General features: G+C 41.8%; 1 protein-coding gene across 1 annotated transcript; it reads left to right on the forward strand.

Moving 5' to 3' along the window:
- Positions 1-220: 220 nt before the first annotated feature.
- iqck (IQ motif containing K) lies at positions 221-14,986 on the forward strand. The gene is made up of 9 exons (XM_058653135.1): positions 221-296; positions 381-514; positions 1,514-1,631; positions 2,313-2,410; positions 3,077-3,129; positions 3,299-3,376; positions 3,503-3,587; positions 9,078-9,189; positions 11,838-14,986. The coding sequence occupies exons 1-9, from the start codon at positions 245-247 to the stop codon at positions 12,074-12,076; spliced, it is 969 nt and encodes a 322-aa protein (XP_058509118.1). The 5' UTR covers positions 221-244; the 3' UTR covers positions 12,077-14,986.
- Positions 14,987-16,919: the final 1,933 nt, after the last annotated feature.

A 16,919-nucleotide genomic window follows, 5' to 3' on the forward strand; every position in this document is an offset into this window, starting at 1 on the left:
TGCAGAACACCGTTAAACCGTTCGAATGCGTTCAGTAACGTTTTATTCAACTAATAACGTCGCAATAATGACTTATGTTATGAAAAAAGAAAGCGATGGCTGTGAATATTATCTTTCTGTCCATTGTTCTGCCTTCTGTTTTTAAATGTTGGACTTCACCGGAAGTCGTTATAGCGACGTCTTTTAACTACTTCCTTGGCAACTAAAGAGTCCTTGACGACCACTGGAGGGAGCGAGAGGAATAATGGCGGATGAATTCGGTGCCCAAAAATCACTTTGGCAACAAGTGTGTGAAGGTAAGCTGACTGTATTATGTTCAAATGTGTCGACTGAATTAAATTTAACTGAAAAACCTCGTTTTCTACCTTGTGTTTGTGTAGAGTTTGAAGCGGAGCGGCCCACTTCTCCCAGTGCTGATGAGATGATGAGTGACAGCAGCTCAGTCAGCTCCCACTTTTCCCAGTACAGCGTTAACACACACTTCCCACTCTTCCACGGACTCACCACAGACGAGGTGAACAATTCTGCCACATGAGGAAATGAGGCACAGATTTCTTTGATTTCTTCCTAGACAAAACTATTACAAAGGATGTCACACTTTTTCCATTCATGTGTGTGGGGTTTGTCACTACAGATAACCTTCATTCACTTGTTAATATCTACAATGTGAAATGTGTGCAGCTCAGGGCCGTTTCTAGCTTTGTGTCAAGGTATCTTTTATTCCTGTTGTTCTAATTTTTTTTATATACCAAGTATCACCTGAGAAGGGTTAGGGTTATTAATCTCTTTATTACATTATCATCACCAATGTTAATTAACAGTGGTGTAAATAGACCATGCAAAGTCAGCTGCACACTTTTCACAGGAGGCAGATTTTTTTCCAAAATGATAATTTGCTCTCTCATCATCCTCATCTTCCTCACACATAGTGAAGTTAGATTAGGATGGAGCGAGAGATAAGGTGACTCTAATTATTATTATTATTATTTAATTTATTATATTTTTCTGGTTGTTTCATTTTCTACGCACAATTCAAACTTCCTCAGCTCCACTCCGATCACATAACCTGGTGTATACAGTAGAAGGTGTATTTCTGATTTTCCTCCCAAGTACCACCAGAGGGAGCTCGTGTACCACTGGTTTGAGAACCATGGCCTGCCACTTTATTAGGTACACAGGACACCTAATGGTCTGCTGCAGTAGTCACTTTACTTCATTTAAAGAATAATATTTGATCAGAGATAGCTTAAATTGGAGATCATTTTTAATTATCACTCTGCTGAGTCCAAATGTAATTACAGATTTACAGCTTTAATTACATCGGAGCAAAGCTCTCGTGACCCATAAATTCCTTGATGATAAACTATTTCATAACTATCTTATCCAGAACAGCGTCCGTCGTTTCTCCTACGAACACTGATTAAAAGCGTTGTTTGCTTTGGTCAATAACATATATCGTCACAATTGATTGAATGATATTAAATGTTGTGACTCTAGTCTCTGGTTTCGTTAGGTTTCTGTGGATGACGACCCCCTGAAAGACTTTGACCCACTTCTTTCCCACTCTGCTCTTGCTGACGAGACGGTGTCAGGGACACAGAATTGTCCATCATCGCCTACACAAGTCCAACGTAAGCACCGTCTCCAATCCCTGGTACTGAATACAATGTTTAAGGCTCCTGTTGTGGTGCAGTTTCATTAAGTTCTCACTAACTGTGCAATTATCTGTCCATAGGAGGTGCAAAAGTGACGTTTTGTCACTCAGATCACATGGGTGTACATTGAGTTGACTGGTTATTGTGGTATTATTGATTAAATAGGGGTAGTATTTTTGAAAAAAATTGTGCTTCCCAACTTCAGTTTCCCCTGAGTCGAGAAATATCTTCATTTTTTTTTGTTACAAAGAAAAGAATACATGCAAATGCAAATGGGGGAAGTTTTCCTTGAATTATTTGTCAATTTATAAAGCAAAAATCACCCGCTGTCAAATTCCCGAACAGAGTTTCCCTAGTTTTATTTGATACACTGACAAATCAATTGATTATTACAGTAAAGTCAATAACTGTCGGATGTATTGATTGAGACGGGGGCAATTACGAATGAAAACAAATTGAGGAAACACTTGACCATACAAAAATCCTGAGCGGTAAAAATGTAGTCGATATTAAACAGATTTGTTATTATTCCTGCAGAAATACATTCAACTGAACCTGGTTGTGTTTGGGTGCTTTTACTGTTGCAGTTTCCCACATGGTGAGATTGATGGGTTAAAAATCTCTCTCTCTTTCTGTGCGTGTGTGTGTGTGTGTCAGATCCTGTCACATGTTTTATGGAGAGGAAGGTGTTTCCTGTGTTGTTGCCTGGACTGGAGGCTCTGCTGAGAGAAGCGCAGAAACACCGCTGTTTCCAGGTCTTAATTTCATCGGCGAAGCTTCCAACGACTTTACAAACTAGAGGCAATCGATATTTCTACATGATCACAGTTTGTTTTAAATCCTGAAATGAAAGGCAGTGGTATATTTGGTGCAATTTCACCGAATACCGAATTACGTGTTTACAGTTTGTATTTTTTATCTTAATTTAACCTCAAACATTCAGTCCACACCTCAAAGTCTTTTTTTTTCATAATATACACTTCATGTACAAAATTAAAATCAGTAACTCAGTGACTTTAATTGGTAGATGTGATGGTTTTGATAAAGATAAGGAGGATAACTTAACCTACAACGTAACTTTAAACGTGATTTTGATTTTGTGTAGAAAAATAACCCTCATTTGTTAAAGTATATTCACTCAAGTACAATTTGTATTTAACGGTATTGTTTCTATTTAGGACTAATTCATACTTTTCTGTTCTGTTCTTTACAAAACAGCTGATTATCTTACTCTACTGATCATATCATCATTGAACAAAAACATTGAAATGCTTATGATGTGTCAGTAATAATAATGTGATGACATGGACCAAAAGAATTGAATCATCGTTGCGTTTGAGTACATTTTTCTTTGCTTTTACTGGACATTTTAAATGCAGGACTTGCTCTGACTGTTGATTCACCTTCTTTATGTGTTGCAGAGGAAAATAACAGCGTTTAACCCATGTGACTTCCTCGCTGAATGGCTATACAAGTAAGGCCATCACCTGTCTCAATAACTACCTCTTGACTTTATAATACCCACTTGAGTTCAGAGATTCTCTTCATGGTCATATTCTAAGTGTTGTCTGTCTGTCTGTCTGTCTGTCTGTCTGTCTGTCTGTCTGTCTGTCTGTCTGTCTCGTGGGTTTTCATTTCCTCAGTCATAATCCTCGCAGACGTGGACACTCCCCAGTGAACTTCTGTGACATCCCCTTTGTCCAGGACTGGCTCAGCATGCAGTGAGTGTCTCCTCAACCTGTCAATTGTCTCCACCATGCTGCTTGTCTCTCTATCTTTTAAATCATGTATTTATTTTTATTTTTTCTACTATTTTTCCTCTTCTTTTTTTCTCACTCTGTCCCCAGTCCCAGGCGTCCCATTCCTCTGTTTCTACGCCTCAGTGAAGATGAGGCTGCTCTGCTCATTCAGGCTTTCTGGAGGGGATACAAGGTACAGTGGACATAACAAGGGGGAAACAAATGCTTAGAAAACTAGAACTTTGGTTGTTGACATGCAGTGTATATAGAAACTTATGGAAACTATGTTTATGGCAATACTACTTCTACTACTACTACTACTACTACACCACTATCTTGGCTCGATATAATAGATGTCTTCTTAGGATCAAGTCAAGACAAGAAATTGGCACAATAAAAACATTAAGGTGGACCTCAGCCAAGACAATAACCTCATCTATGTTTGCTTGGGCGCTTATTTCCACCTCCTAAAGTTACAGTACACTGTAGGAATGGATTTGAAGTCATAAGCATGAAGGAAACCTGTTATTACTGCACAAACCACAGTGTGAGTGTGCGTTGGGATATATCTTGTATAACACTATTATAACTGCTGAAAACCCCTTCTCCCCCTAAGGGGAGTGCATTTTCATTTAGCGGCTCGATTATGTCATCAGTGATCCTGGGGTTTAATTCATTCCCTCCCGTGTGGGAGCGTCATGGTCTGAATTGCTCTGCACTGTGGTAAAAATAGACATACAGACAGTGCCAGAGGAAAACATCCGCAGTTTCTCCACACGCCGATGAACCCAGTCTCCTGTCGTGTAAGGATGCAAGCAGGGGTCATGTTTTGCTTCGTCTCACCACAAATGTTTCCTTGTCCTTTCGTGAGGATTAGACTCAAGTCTTTCTGACTAAACCAGTGAGAGGTGCTGTGCTGCCATGACTAATTAACGCTGTCAAAGTATCTTCCTGTATGCTGTGTAGTTTGTGGGTGTGAGCTTGAAATGACATGCATCCAGATTTGGAGCACTTGTACACCAGCAGAGGGCAGTATTTCCTCTTGTATACTGTAATGGGAAGAGATGAACTCATGCTGACATGAGGTGGCAGCAGAGAGCCAGCTGTCTGTCACCTCCAACTTGAAAGAGGTTCAGTTGGGCCAGTGATGGCACTGCAGCAAGCACCACAGGAGATTTAGACACAAGACAGAAACAGAGTCACACGACAGAATGGGAGGATAGACAGTCTCCGGAAGGACAAACCTCAGGTTGTGCTTGGAACACTTTCAGGTGGATGGATGGATTAACAGCAGGGAGGCGAGATGATGTTGCAGAGTGGCCTTGGAGTAGGAATGGGGCAAAATGGAAGGAAGTGCATCATTGGCAACCTCTGAGAAGCAGAAGGAGGCTGAGGGCGCAGCACACTAAGTTGAAGTTGCTCTCTAAAAGACCTAACATGACCTATTTAAAAGACACTTAGTTGGAGCTACTTTGTTATTTTAGGCAGGCACTGAGGCAAGGTCGTGTCGTGGCTGCTGCTGCTGCTGCTGCCATGGCTTAAGAAACTCTGTAGTTAGCAGCACAATGAGCAGCCGAGTAGAAACGAAAGATCAGCACAAACAAACTGTGTGTAGCACTGGTGCACTGTGAAACCTCATTTGTTTCTGTGTGTATATTTCTGTCACAGTGTTTGTGTGTCTGTGTGCGTCTGTTGCTATGATGACGATGATGTCACAGGCCAATTATGTCATCTATTTTCTCCCACTATGAATGTATTCAGATGAAGATCTCACGTCAACTTGCTGTTTCACCAGAGTGACGTTTTAAGTATCTGTGGATTGTTTCTGTCTGTTTTACAGACAATAATATGTGGTTGTAGAAAAGACATTACAACATTAAATACAAGTTTTCTTGTTGTTGTTGTTCCTCGTCCACCTCCTGACTCTTTCACCCTCTGCTGTTATATAATCTGTCTGATGCAGCTCTGACTGCAGAGTGTGCGTGCGTGCGTGCGTGAGAGAGAGGGGGAGATGGGTACCAGGAAGGAGAGTTGGAGTTATGTCCCTCCATTTAGTTTTCATTGGAACATATTGAGGACTGGAGAAGAGCAGCAATATTAGGACAAGGCATTATCCCCAAACTTGCCCATAAGCAGTTATTGCCAAACCCCAACTAACTAGAACTGACTAGAAATCAGGTTATGTCTCACAGGGACCAGGTTTTCGGTCTCCATGAGGACTACTGAAAGTCTTCTTTCAAAGTGTGTTTCCTAAAGAGGTAACGACACACACACACACTAATGATGAGGCTTTTATCAATGCCATTGTCTCCAGTTGCAGATTTGTTAAGTGTGTGCACACACTGCGGTCGGCACACACATCGTGGCAATACCAATCAAATTCCAGTCCAACTTCTGATGTCTGATAAGTGTGATAAGTGTTATCTTGTTGTCACCTCGGTTGTCATGTCACTCCATCTCTGTCTGTCTGTCCGTCCGTCTGTCTCTTAAGCCTCACATCTGTTAAATGTTTAGGATGACAAAGTCAACGCAAAGATTCTTAATAAAGGAATTTTGAATGAAACCTAGAGTAAATTAGAAAATAAGCCACTGTAAATGACACCAACAATGTAGAATATTCAGTTAGAAATGCAATATGAAATGTTCGAAAAAGCATCGTTTACAGGTTTATGAATAATAAGTAATAAGTTAAGTTTTTAATTCTTTTTCACTGCTGTATATCAGCATGTCTGAGGAAAGTACATGTGGACCAGCAGGCCCAGATATTGTCAAGAAGTGGGTCACTGACATTGTTTTTTCAATAGGGTCTTACCATCAACAGCAGAAGTAGGTCTGCGATTCCAGCTCAACGATCAGAGGGCACAGATTAATGAACGGTTTGGATTCACGTCCAGTGTTTAGTCGATGACGGGTCACGTGGATTGGCTTTCATGCAGCAAATGTGTCACATACACTCATGACATCCAGGAACCGCTGGCTCTGCTTCCTCCTCACTTCCCCAGCCTACAGAGAGTCTGTGGGGTCAATGGTGTTCCTGACTCAGACTGGACCACCATAAAGGATCTACACTAGTGGCCCTAATAACCCAGGGTTTCTCAATCCTGGTCCGTGTTTTCACTCCTATTTACCTTCACGTTGTCTTACCAGTAGCAGTGGGGTTAACCGTCTCCAGCAGGAAAACCAATTACAAGCTGCTCCAACCGTGATGTAAATATTGACTTTTAAATGATGTGGATTTGTGGGTGGATGGAGTGTGGAGAGCTTAAAGAACATGGTGGCTATGTCTTTGTGCAGCCTGTCAGTGTGCACGGTGATCTGACTGCAGCAAATCCCCCAGAAACAGAAGCCATTGTGCTGCTGCAGAGTGTGGGACTGGGCGAGGAGCTCAGTCTCACAGGCAGCTTTGCACAAAAAGGAAAACAGCTCAAAAAAAAGGCCGTGCAGTGGGATTGAAGTGTGTATGAGACGGTGAGAGAGAGAGAGAGAGAGAGCGGGTGATGAGGGCATGCTGTGCACAGTTTGTGTTTCTGTGTACTTGTTGAGTATCGGGCTTGTGCTTGTGCTGCTGATGGTGTGGGCACTGAAAGACAGAGGAAGATACAACCCCTCTTTTTTTTCTTTTTAGCGTTTTGTGCCGCTCTTGTGCATGTGGCTGTGCTTTTGCATCGTCAAATATACATGTGTTTCCATACAGCTTGTCTCGCTAATGTTTTCTAACCACTCTAATCTCCACACTGAGTCACGTGCACCCTGAAACAGACTCTGCTATGTGTGCCGAGATTATGTCGAGGAGATATTGTATGAGCAAAGGCTCCGTCAATTTTTGTCAGAATAGATAACAAATATATAATTTGGTGACAGATTAAATGTCCTCTTCGTGAAACCGAAACACAATCTCGGCACGCAGACAGGCTTCAAATTGCACACATCTCTTTTGTCTCCTGCTATCACACACAAAGTGACAACATCCTGTAGAATGCTTGTATATTCACAGCGACAAGCCAGCTTTCCAAGAACTGTGGAAGAATTGTTTTTTGTCTTGATGTGTGGTGACACTTTGCTCAGCATTGTCTCAGGATTTCCCCCTCAACCATCACATATTTCTGTCATTTTAGGGAAACACAAACGGCAAATGAATCAAAACATAAGGTTTTGGGCAGAGCTCCGCGGTGACACAGAGTAGAAACGGCCACGTGGACTTTATACATAAGAAGCGTGACAGACTCCAGATTCCCCCCACCCCTCATTTGTATGCTTCCCTCCCACCAGCAGAGGGGCTGTTGTGACATTGTGACTCACTATTCCTCAACCAATCACCAGGCATCCATACAGGAACCCTTTCAAAGCCACTGCTAATAGCAATAATGCTGTTATCACACAAGCAGCCGCTCATGGGAAAATGTTGGGGTTGAATGAAGGAGGAGGAGCAAGAGGAAAACCAAATTGGGCAGAGGAGAGGTGGAAGAGAATACAGAGTAGCGAGGAGAGTGGATGGAGGTGGGTGATGTTGTCTCCGGGGAAAGGCTCACCTTAATAGTGGAGGAGAAGACGGGGAACGCAAGAGTTAAAAACCAGGGAGAAACAAAAGGGAAGAGGAGGAGAAGGAGGCCCAGTTACACTGAGTTAACACTGCAGGAATATGTTCTTTTAATCTGAAATAGCAAGGCTGTTTAGTAATGTTCCTGGAAAGACACAAACACACCTGTTTAAAACCGGAAAAGAGATGATTTTGCACACATCATTTCAACAACACACAAACACTCCCAGTCACACATTGAAACATCATTTATGACCATCTTCAGAAGATGCAGTGGTGTTCTTCAGACTCTTTATGAAGATGGTGCAACAGCAAAAGTAAAGCTAAATCATTAGTAATAATAATAATAACAACTATATAGTTAATATTATAATAATGCTTATGCTGTAAGGATGTCACTGCTTCTGCAAACCTCAGGTCCTCAAAAGCAGGGAGGTCCAGAGGTGAAGAGCATGTGACAGCAATAACCTGCTGACAGTAAGTTCCAAAAACAGTTGCTAGTGTCACAGCCTCATCTCAAAGGCTCAAAGGCTCAAAGGCTCGTGGTTGTCACCAGGGCTCCTACACAAATACACAAATAACAACAGCTCACTCACTACTCACAGTGAGTGGAAGTCGGCCGCTGATGTTTACCTGACGCGCACGGGCGCACATCCTTCATTTAAGTCAGTCCACAGGCCATCGTAGGCAACGGAGGGCACTTTATATCATCAGCTCATTCAGATCACACTGGTTAGAACTAGCTTACTACTTAGTTATTAGGTTTAGGTTAAGGTTTAGGGCTAGGCATTTAGTTATGATGCTTGAGGTTAAGGTAAGGGGCTATGGAAAGTAATATGTCATCAATATGATAGATGAACAAATGTGTGTGTCTGTATCTGGTATTCCTTATGTTGTGGGGACCTACATCTGTTTACACAATCACATTATAGGGACTTGTCTTCCTTATGGGGACACAAATCAAGTCCCCATAACATAAATGAAAACATTTCAGGGTGAAGACGTGTTTTAAAGTTAGACTGAGGTCTGGGTTAGGTTCGGGGGAGTAGTAATTATGGTTAAGGTTAGTGTAAGTCTCCAGGAAATGAATGTAAGTCAATGTAATGTCCTCACACCAGCGTGTGTGTGTGTGTGTGTGTGTTATAGATCAGAGCACGTCCAGATGTGCAAGAGCTGCGCCAGTGGCAGAAAAAACTGAGAGAGAACCACGATATTGTCAGAACTGTGGAGGAGTTTTGGGCCCAACAAGAAAGCCGAGGTGAGGTCACACATGCACACATACACACACGCACACACACACACACACACACACACACACACTAACAGGGATAGAGAGCTGATTACACATGAAGAAAACAGAGAAAATGTGAAAATGTCTGCAGGCCTCAGGGTGGGTTTAAGTGTTAAGATGTGTGTGTGACAATATTTTGTCTCCCTGTGTTTAATCCCACTCAGTCACACTGGACATGGATCTATGCTCTGTTCTTCTTGCATGCATGCACACACACACGCACACACAAACAAACACACACATGCACAAGTGACCCTCGTCTTAGTCAGTATTCTGGTTAATATTTATTCCCTAAGCATAAAGTAAATGAGAGGATGTTGCCATAATTCAGTTATTTTAAAAAAACAAAAATGCTATGCTCTCATTTTATTGTGCGTACATGACTGAAGTCTGAAAGCACGTCTACTGCAGGTGACACATCTTTGTTTTCTACAAAAGAAAAGGCTAAATGATACACAGTTGAAATTTTGCAAACGAGACCGGGTCGACAACAACAAAACAGAGACGGACGACGGTGTATCTGGAGAGAACTCACGTGCACACGGGGAGAATATTCAAACTCCTCTCAGAAACTGGGATTCACACCCGTGGCCTTTTTGCTGTGAGGCAACAATGCGAGCCACTGTACCGCTGTGTGAACCGCTGAGTTTAATGTATCTATGTGTTATTACTAGCACACAGCGCATGCATGCACATCTATTCATGATGTCAACAAACAGCACTATCATAAACAGGCGCGTTTCCACACTGACACATTCCACACAAACAAAGGTTTGCTGGCTCGCAGCCACCGCAGCAGCCTGGTGAACATTCTTCCACTCTGGGTGCCACAGCCTCCCAGTGCTGCTGCTGCTGCTGCTGCTGCTGCTGCTACACATACTGCACCAACACTGCTGACCTGACATTCTAGCTGGGGGCCAGTATGTACGTGTGTGTGTGTGTGCGGTGCCCACAGAAGCCATGTTTTTTTGACACCATTTTAACAGAAGCTGAAATGTTTGAAAAGAGTGAACCAGAAATGTATGAGTGAGATCAGCAGAGAGGGGGATGAGATGAGATGGTGCTTAAGCTGCTGTTTGTTTTGTTTTTAATGTAATGAAGACACTGCCCTGCAGCAGCTGACACATGCATGCCCCCGTGTTTGGGGCAGCCACAGAGGTAGAGAGATGGAGAGTGAGAACTTATTTAGGGAAGCCATGCTGTATATACACACACACACACACACACACACTATGAGTCAACCCAACAACAGCTGCACTTGTCTCATTTGACCTGAGGAGACCAGCATGTGATACCTTTCACGTTTCACTGTCTAAAATCAGAATTAGTCAGCGGTAGACAACGACAATAAAGCACAGAACACAGCCACTCCTGGTGGTACGTTAAGGTCAAATGGTCACGGCTCACTGGACAGGTGCAGCTCTCACCAGCTCATGAATCTCCACATGACTGTCCTTGACTGGAGCTTGACATCTTAGATGTTTACCCTCAGTGCAAGCAGTCACAGCAACTCATGCTGCCATCAATAGTATGCTGCAAAATTCATACATATATACTGTACTGAAATAAAAAAAAATAACACAAAATGTGCTTACCAACAAATTACATGTCACATACACATACATATATATATACATATATATATCTACATATATATATACATTCCTTTTTATTGCCATTTCAATAACAACTTATAGCCTCTTATTTAGGCTGTAAGAATTCTGGGGATCACAAGAGAATCTCCATACAACCAATCTGTGAGTCCTGATCGGGTCTCTGGTAATGTCTTTTTTATATGATTTAAAAAATAGATAGAACGTAAATGTGTAGATTAGGTAATAGCTGTAATTAGCCCATTCATACATACGCAGTGACAGTCAGTAGTTGAAATGTCACCATACCATCATTTGTAATTGGTCCGTTGTGGATCTTGTTGCGGTATAAAGACCAAATACAGGAGTCTAATCACTGTAGCGCCACAAACGTAATGTCAAAGTCATTGTCTTTCACTTGCAGGTCACAAAAGGTCACAACAATAGCAACAATGAGCAAGTAAAGGCCTGTACATGCAGAGAACAAAGACATTTGTTTCCAGGACTGCGAGAAAAGATAGACGTCATTATTTTCTTGCAGCTTGTTCTTGGAACATTGTCTGAGCAGCTATTGTGTGACTGGCCAGATATTTGACGTGGATGTGGTTAATGCAGAAATGTTGTCATTCCCTATGATGTGCTGGCCAGAACAAATTTTCCTCTTGTTCTTGCCACCTCGAGAAAAATAACACATTCGTATAGGCAGGCCTTTAGTGTCAGTAACTGGCACTAACTCATAAGAATATTATTTAAGTTATTAAGGCATTGCATATTGAGTGATATTTCATTTCCAGAATCCAATTGGACAATTATTGAACTACCTTTAGACATAATGTACCTAATATTTTGCACCATTTTTTGTGTGAAACACAAAAGCCTCATCTACCCGACACAGAGCTTCACTTCTTTCTATTTTTTACCAACACTCGTTCAGACAGTGCAGAGTGCAGAGGAGTGTTTTTAACATTCAGTGCCGCCAATGTACTCGATCATATTAACGATGCACCTCTTGTTTATCTGCAGTGGGCTCAGCTATGCTACATCTCCCAGAAAGCCCCCAGCCTGGCAACTCTGACGTGTCCGTCCAAGTGGTTTCTCCAACCCCCCAGAGCACCGTGGTCCACACCCCCACCACCACCCAGACAATGCCTGAGGCTGGTGCATGGCTGACCCCCGGCCTGTGCGTTGTGGAGGAACCGCCACGGAATAATCTCCTGACTGCAGTGTCTCCATCATTACTTGGACTTCACAACCTGAGCTAAAAAATGTGTTCTGGGTACAATGCTTTTCTGGCACGTACAGGCTATTAAACCCTATTAGGTTGATGTCAAATTGACCAAAGCGATCAGTCAAACAATCCATTAAAATCGCCCGTAAGCAGTTGGATATGTAAGCAGGGATTTATGGCGAGAGAACCATTTCTAATTAGTTGATTGCTTTCATTGCCTTTTTGATGAATTGCTCCCTCTTCATGGGTCTCGTCCAAAACATGAACGCGGCACTGTGCCGTTCACATGTAATAGTGTCAAACCTCTTTATTTCCTCTCAGTGCCTCTGGGTGAAAGCTCACTGGGAGACAACCAGTCACATTTCCTTGACTTGTCATGTCCCCTTTCTACATATCAGGAACAAGTCAGGAACTGAGGCCAGAGTGAAAGGTGTGAGGGCGTGCACAGACGCTAGGAAAGGAAATCACATTGTCATGGGAACAGATAGTGTTTACCACTGTGTGACTGTCATATTTAGTCACATATCATCTCACTATAAGTGATAATAACTCTGTTATATATCGCACAATGCATCACATTATGTGCTATTTAATCATGCGAATGTAATGGACAAGATGAAAAACATTATTACACATGTTTACTGAACTTGTTTACTCGTTACTAATCAACAAACATTTACTCAACATTAGCTGAGATATTTCTGAGATATACAATACATTCAACTGCAACTATAAGAGTTTGTGGCGGCGTCATCTTATTTTATGTATTTCCACCTAACACAGTCGTCAAATTTTGTATTTTATTTACATTTTGCAGTGACCCTGCTAAAATCTTCAGTCTCCTGCTCTTGTGGCAGCTTTTGGGACCAAACGTGGTCGTAAATGTCACCGATGATCACCTTTGGAAAGTTTATTTACGTGAAAATTCTGGATTAAAAGAAAAGACGGAATGCTTCTCATTCGATGGTAGTTCATTGTTTTCCTTCATGTCCACTTTAAAAAAAATATAAACAGATATCTGCCATATTCAAACCATTGTTACAATGAGTTCACACACTCCCCGTAACTTAAAAATATTTAATTCTTTATGCTGATGGAGTATTAAATTCAACTCAGGCCGCCTGGATGTATTTTGATTTCATGGCTATAGAATTGTCAAAAAAATGTTCAATGAGTGAGTGATTTCTGCAGCCTTTTTCCAAGACAACTTTCACTTTCGCTATCCAGCAGTTATTCAACCGTTTAGGAATTACGGTACTGAGAAGCTGACGGTACTGAGAAGTTGACGTCACAAATGTGTGGCGCGCCGGGAAATCTCGTCTGTGATCGGACGAGTCGTTCTGCGGAAGTCCTGAGGACCACCGTAATGGCAAGTACTGTATATGGACGCAAAGCTCTATTTCTCTGCTTTCCTGTATCTTTATCCTCCACATGAGGTTTGCGCAGGGTTCAGTCTAGCAGTAACAGTAACACAATAATTCATTTTTTCCTCTAATGTCACGGAAACGTACTGAATGATGAATAAGCCCATTAACTCCACAACTTCCAAGTCAAGACAGACAGAGGCAACAATTGCATTGTGCTAGTACAGTGAGACGGCTGTGAACCAGTTTATTGGGAGTATGACTGGAAGCAGAAAGAGGCGACCACAGAAAGTCCCAGAAGTGCAATCTACGGGTTGTTCATCACATTGACGGGGTAAATAAATGCTACTTGTCTCTAGCCACCAAACGCTTCCTCAGTCAGAGCTGACTTTATTTGCACAGCCCGTTCCGCGGCATTCAAATGATGTGTCGTCGTTTCTGTTCACCAAGACCAAACAGAAGCGGAGTAACAACATCAACAGCCAATGTCAACAAAAGTTACGCACTGCAGCTTTAAAGATTACGTCTTTTCCTGACAGTGTTTTGAGTTAAACTGAGTCAAATTAAATGCACTGCTGGCACTTTCCCATCCCTTCTTGAACTTAGTGTGTTTCCTCCCTAGTGACTGTGGAGCAGTGAGGTAAAGGGGTTTTGTGACAAATGTCTTTCCTGACCCTCTCAGTCAATGATGCACATCAGCCCTCAGTGAGGCGTGGGACTGGGGAGGGTCATGTGTCTTCCTTTGCAGGTTTGTAGATTTCTGCGGGACAGCTGCCACGGGGTAAGGTTGATAAAGCAGCACATTTTCTCTCTGCAGACATCTGATAGCACAGCCAGCTCCACAGAGTCTGGCAGCATTGGGCCGGGGCTGAAACTGGATCACACCGCAGTGGTTGCTAGTCTGTCATAGCAAAGGCAGATAACACCTGGTTCTGAGTAGCAGGCTGAAGGCGGAAGTGTTGAATACAACTGTGTTTACACACAGACGTCCTGACTTCAAATGATTCCAGGTCTGTGTGGACTGAGAATTAATATTATAATTATTATTATTGTTGTTGTTATTATTATTAGTAGTAGTATTAATAAAAGGCAAACGACAACTATTATGTCTTTGGTAGTTCCCGTCTGATCGCTGTAGCAGAGGCAGTAGAATGACAGCAAGGCTGATAGGGATTTTAAATAACATGGATGTTGGCATTTATTTTATTGTTTTTTGTCACTGCCACACTGTGTTATTAGTTTCAACACCATAATGACAGGTTCAATTTTTTTTAGCTATAAATCAAACCACTAAAATATACAGTATGTAGTAAGACAAGAACATGAGCCTGATCTTGGTCAAAAATAGCCTGGTGCAGTTTACAATTGGTTAAACGCAAATTGATGGCAAAATGCATTTTTTTTTTTTTTTGCTTTGTACCAAATATCAGATTTTCTAAGCATATGGAAAACATAAAGGCCGTAACAAAATCTGCCTAAAGTGTCAGCTTTAAAGCTCCTCATCTGTGTTTGGCTGGGACTAGTAACTTCCTGTCACCTCTAGTTGTCTGCTATGATTTTGTAGTCACATTAAAGGTCCAGTGTGCAAAATTATTTTAAATCATTTTTGTTATTCTATTATTATTTGGCAAACATTGAAAATATAATAGGTGTACAATAGGGCATTAACAGAAAAGCCGATTTTTTTCCTCTCTCTGTGCGCTTGCGTACACAATGCAATCTCTCTCTGCAATCTCTCTGATTTAATGGACAGTTGGGCACACGGTTGGCGCAGGGGTCACCGCACCGCGCTGGGGTTAGAGGTTCCGAGTGTGGTAAGGGGTGAGTCCAGTAGGGGTGTGTACCCGGTGGTAGGGGCCCCCTCGCCGCCTGCAAAGCACCCCGCTGCCGAGGCCATCGGCCCTGGGAGCAGGTACGACGGGGATGCTGAGATTTGGTGGGGGGGGGTTTGGATGAGCGGATCGGGGGGAAGCACACTTCCGGGTGCGGACGTAGCCAAGACTAGTGCCGGGTTTGTTTGTTTTTTTCACTACCCCAGAATGGGCCTTTTATATTTAAATCAGGAGCAGTTCTACAGTAGCCCACAATGGACAGACTTAACATCTTGTGAGTTTTGATGCTAACTAAAGGCTACATATCTTCTCCAACACACTTGGAAGGGAAAGCGTTAAGCTGATGACGTATTTTAAATTGATGAGATTTGAAAGTGCCGGGTGGAAGATATTACTTTAATGTTTCCCTGTTAATGATTAAAGCTTATAGTCAAAGATTACAGTTTACACAACAAACATGTTGATGAGTTTATACTTCAGATGTACCGTTATCATTAGCAGCTCTCAACAATCCAGCATTTATTTGAATACTCCACTATGAACCCAGATAAGAAAAAAAAAAAAAAAACTCACCACCACCATTTACAGTTAACTACAAACATGACACTTTTATTGAACTTTTTTATTTGAATCAGTTACAGAAACAAGAGATTTAACTGTTTGTTTTTTTGTCTTCTTTTTTTTTTCCATTTTCTAATCAGGGGAATCAAGTTCTATACATAGGCATGCTGCGTAACTGCACAATCACAGCAGTGAAAACCAGTATCGCGCCCCCTGTCAGCTGCCCCACTGGAACAGTCTGAAGGCAAGACAGATCAAGAGAGGACAGGCAAGGAGGACATGTCAAACCCAGGGCGGATGAGTGTTCAAACAGGCTGCCAAGGGATGACAAAGATAACATATAGAGTTTTTGTGCAAATATCACCACAGTCTATTTGATTTGAAACACAGAGACAATATCAGTCAAAAGATTCTCTCTTTTTTTTTTTATTCCCCTAAAGTCTTCCAACAAATAGAGGAAGGTATTATTAGGTCCAGTGATGCTGGCATTTTGTTTCCTATTTTGGACCATGTTTCCCCTGCCTTTAATCTCTTTGCCTCTCTTTTGTGTTTAAGAAAGCACAGACATTAAGTGTGTGTCTTTTGATATACACCAACAGTATGATTGCTGTCACATGAACTTTACATAAATAGAGTTAGTATTCAAAAGTACAGTCTGAGATAGGTCTTACATGTAGAAATGGTGATAAGCATGCACAGATAGGTAGTTGACGAGTGCAAAATCTACAAAGTCACATGTTATTCTTTTTTTCTTTTTTTTTGTACTCCACAGTGAGTGAAAACGTCACAAGAATTGAAAGCTTCCCTTTCAGACCATTGAGCGACCGTTCCAAACCCTGATGACACTTCTGTCTCATGGACTATGAGCCTAAAGTTTGTTTTGTGGACCAAACAGAGCCGTCTTTGGGCATGGAGCTACCCTGATGCCACCAGTCCTATTATATAACAGCCAGTGGGTAAGACATTAACATACAGCAGCAGTCAAATATCAACCCCTTAATCCTATTTTCTTTTTTGTTGTCAATTGATTTTGCCCACCCACTAATTGTTATATAACTGTATCACAGTTTAAGTAATGATTTACTGTATGAAGTGCCAAAGGTTATTCCTTTTATGATTT

The sequence above is a fragment of the Solea solea genome, chromosome 16 (assembly GCF_958295425.1).
Source record: "Solea solea chromosome 16, fSolSol10.1, whole genome shotgun sequence".
Taxonomy (NCBI): Eukaryota; Metazoa; Chordata; class Actinopteri; order Pleuronectiformes; family Soleidae; genus Solea; species Solea solea.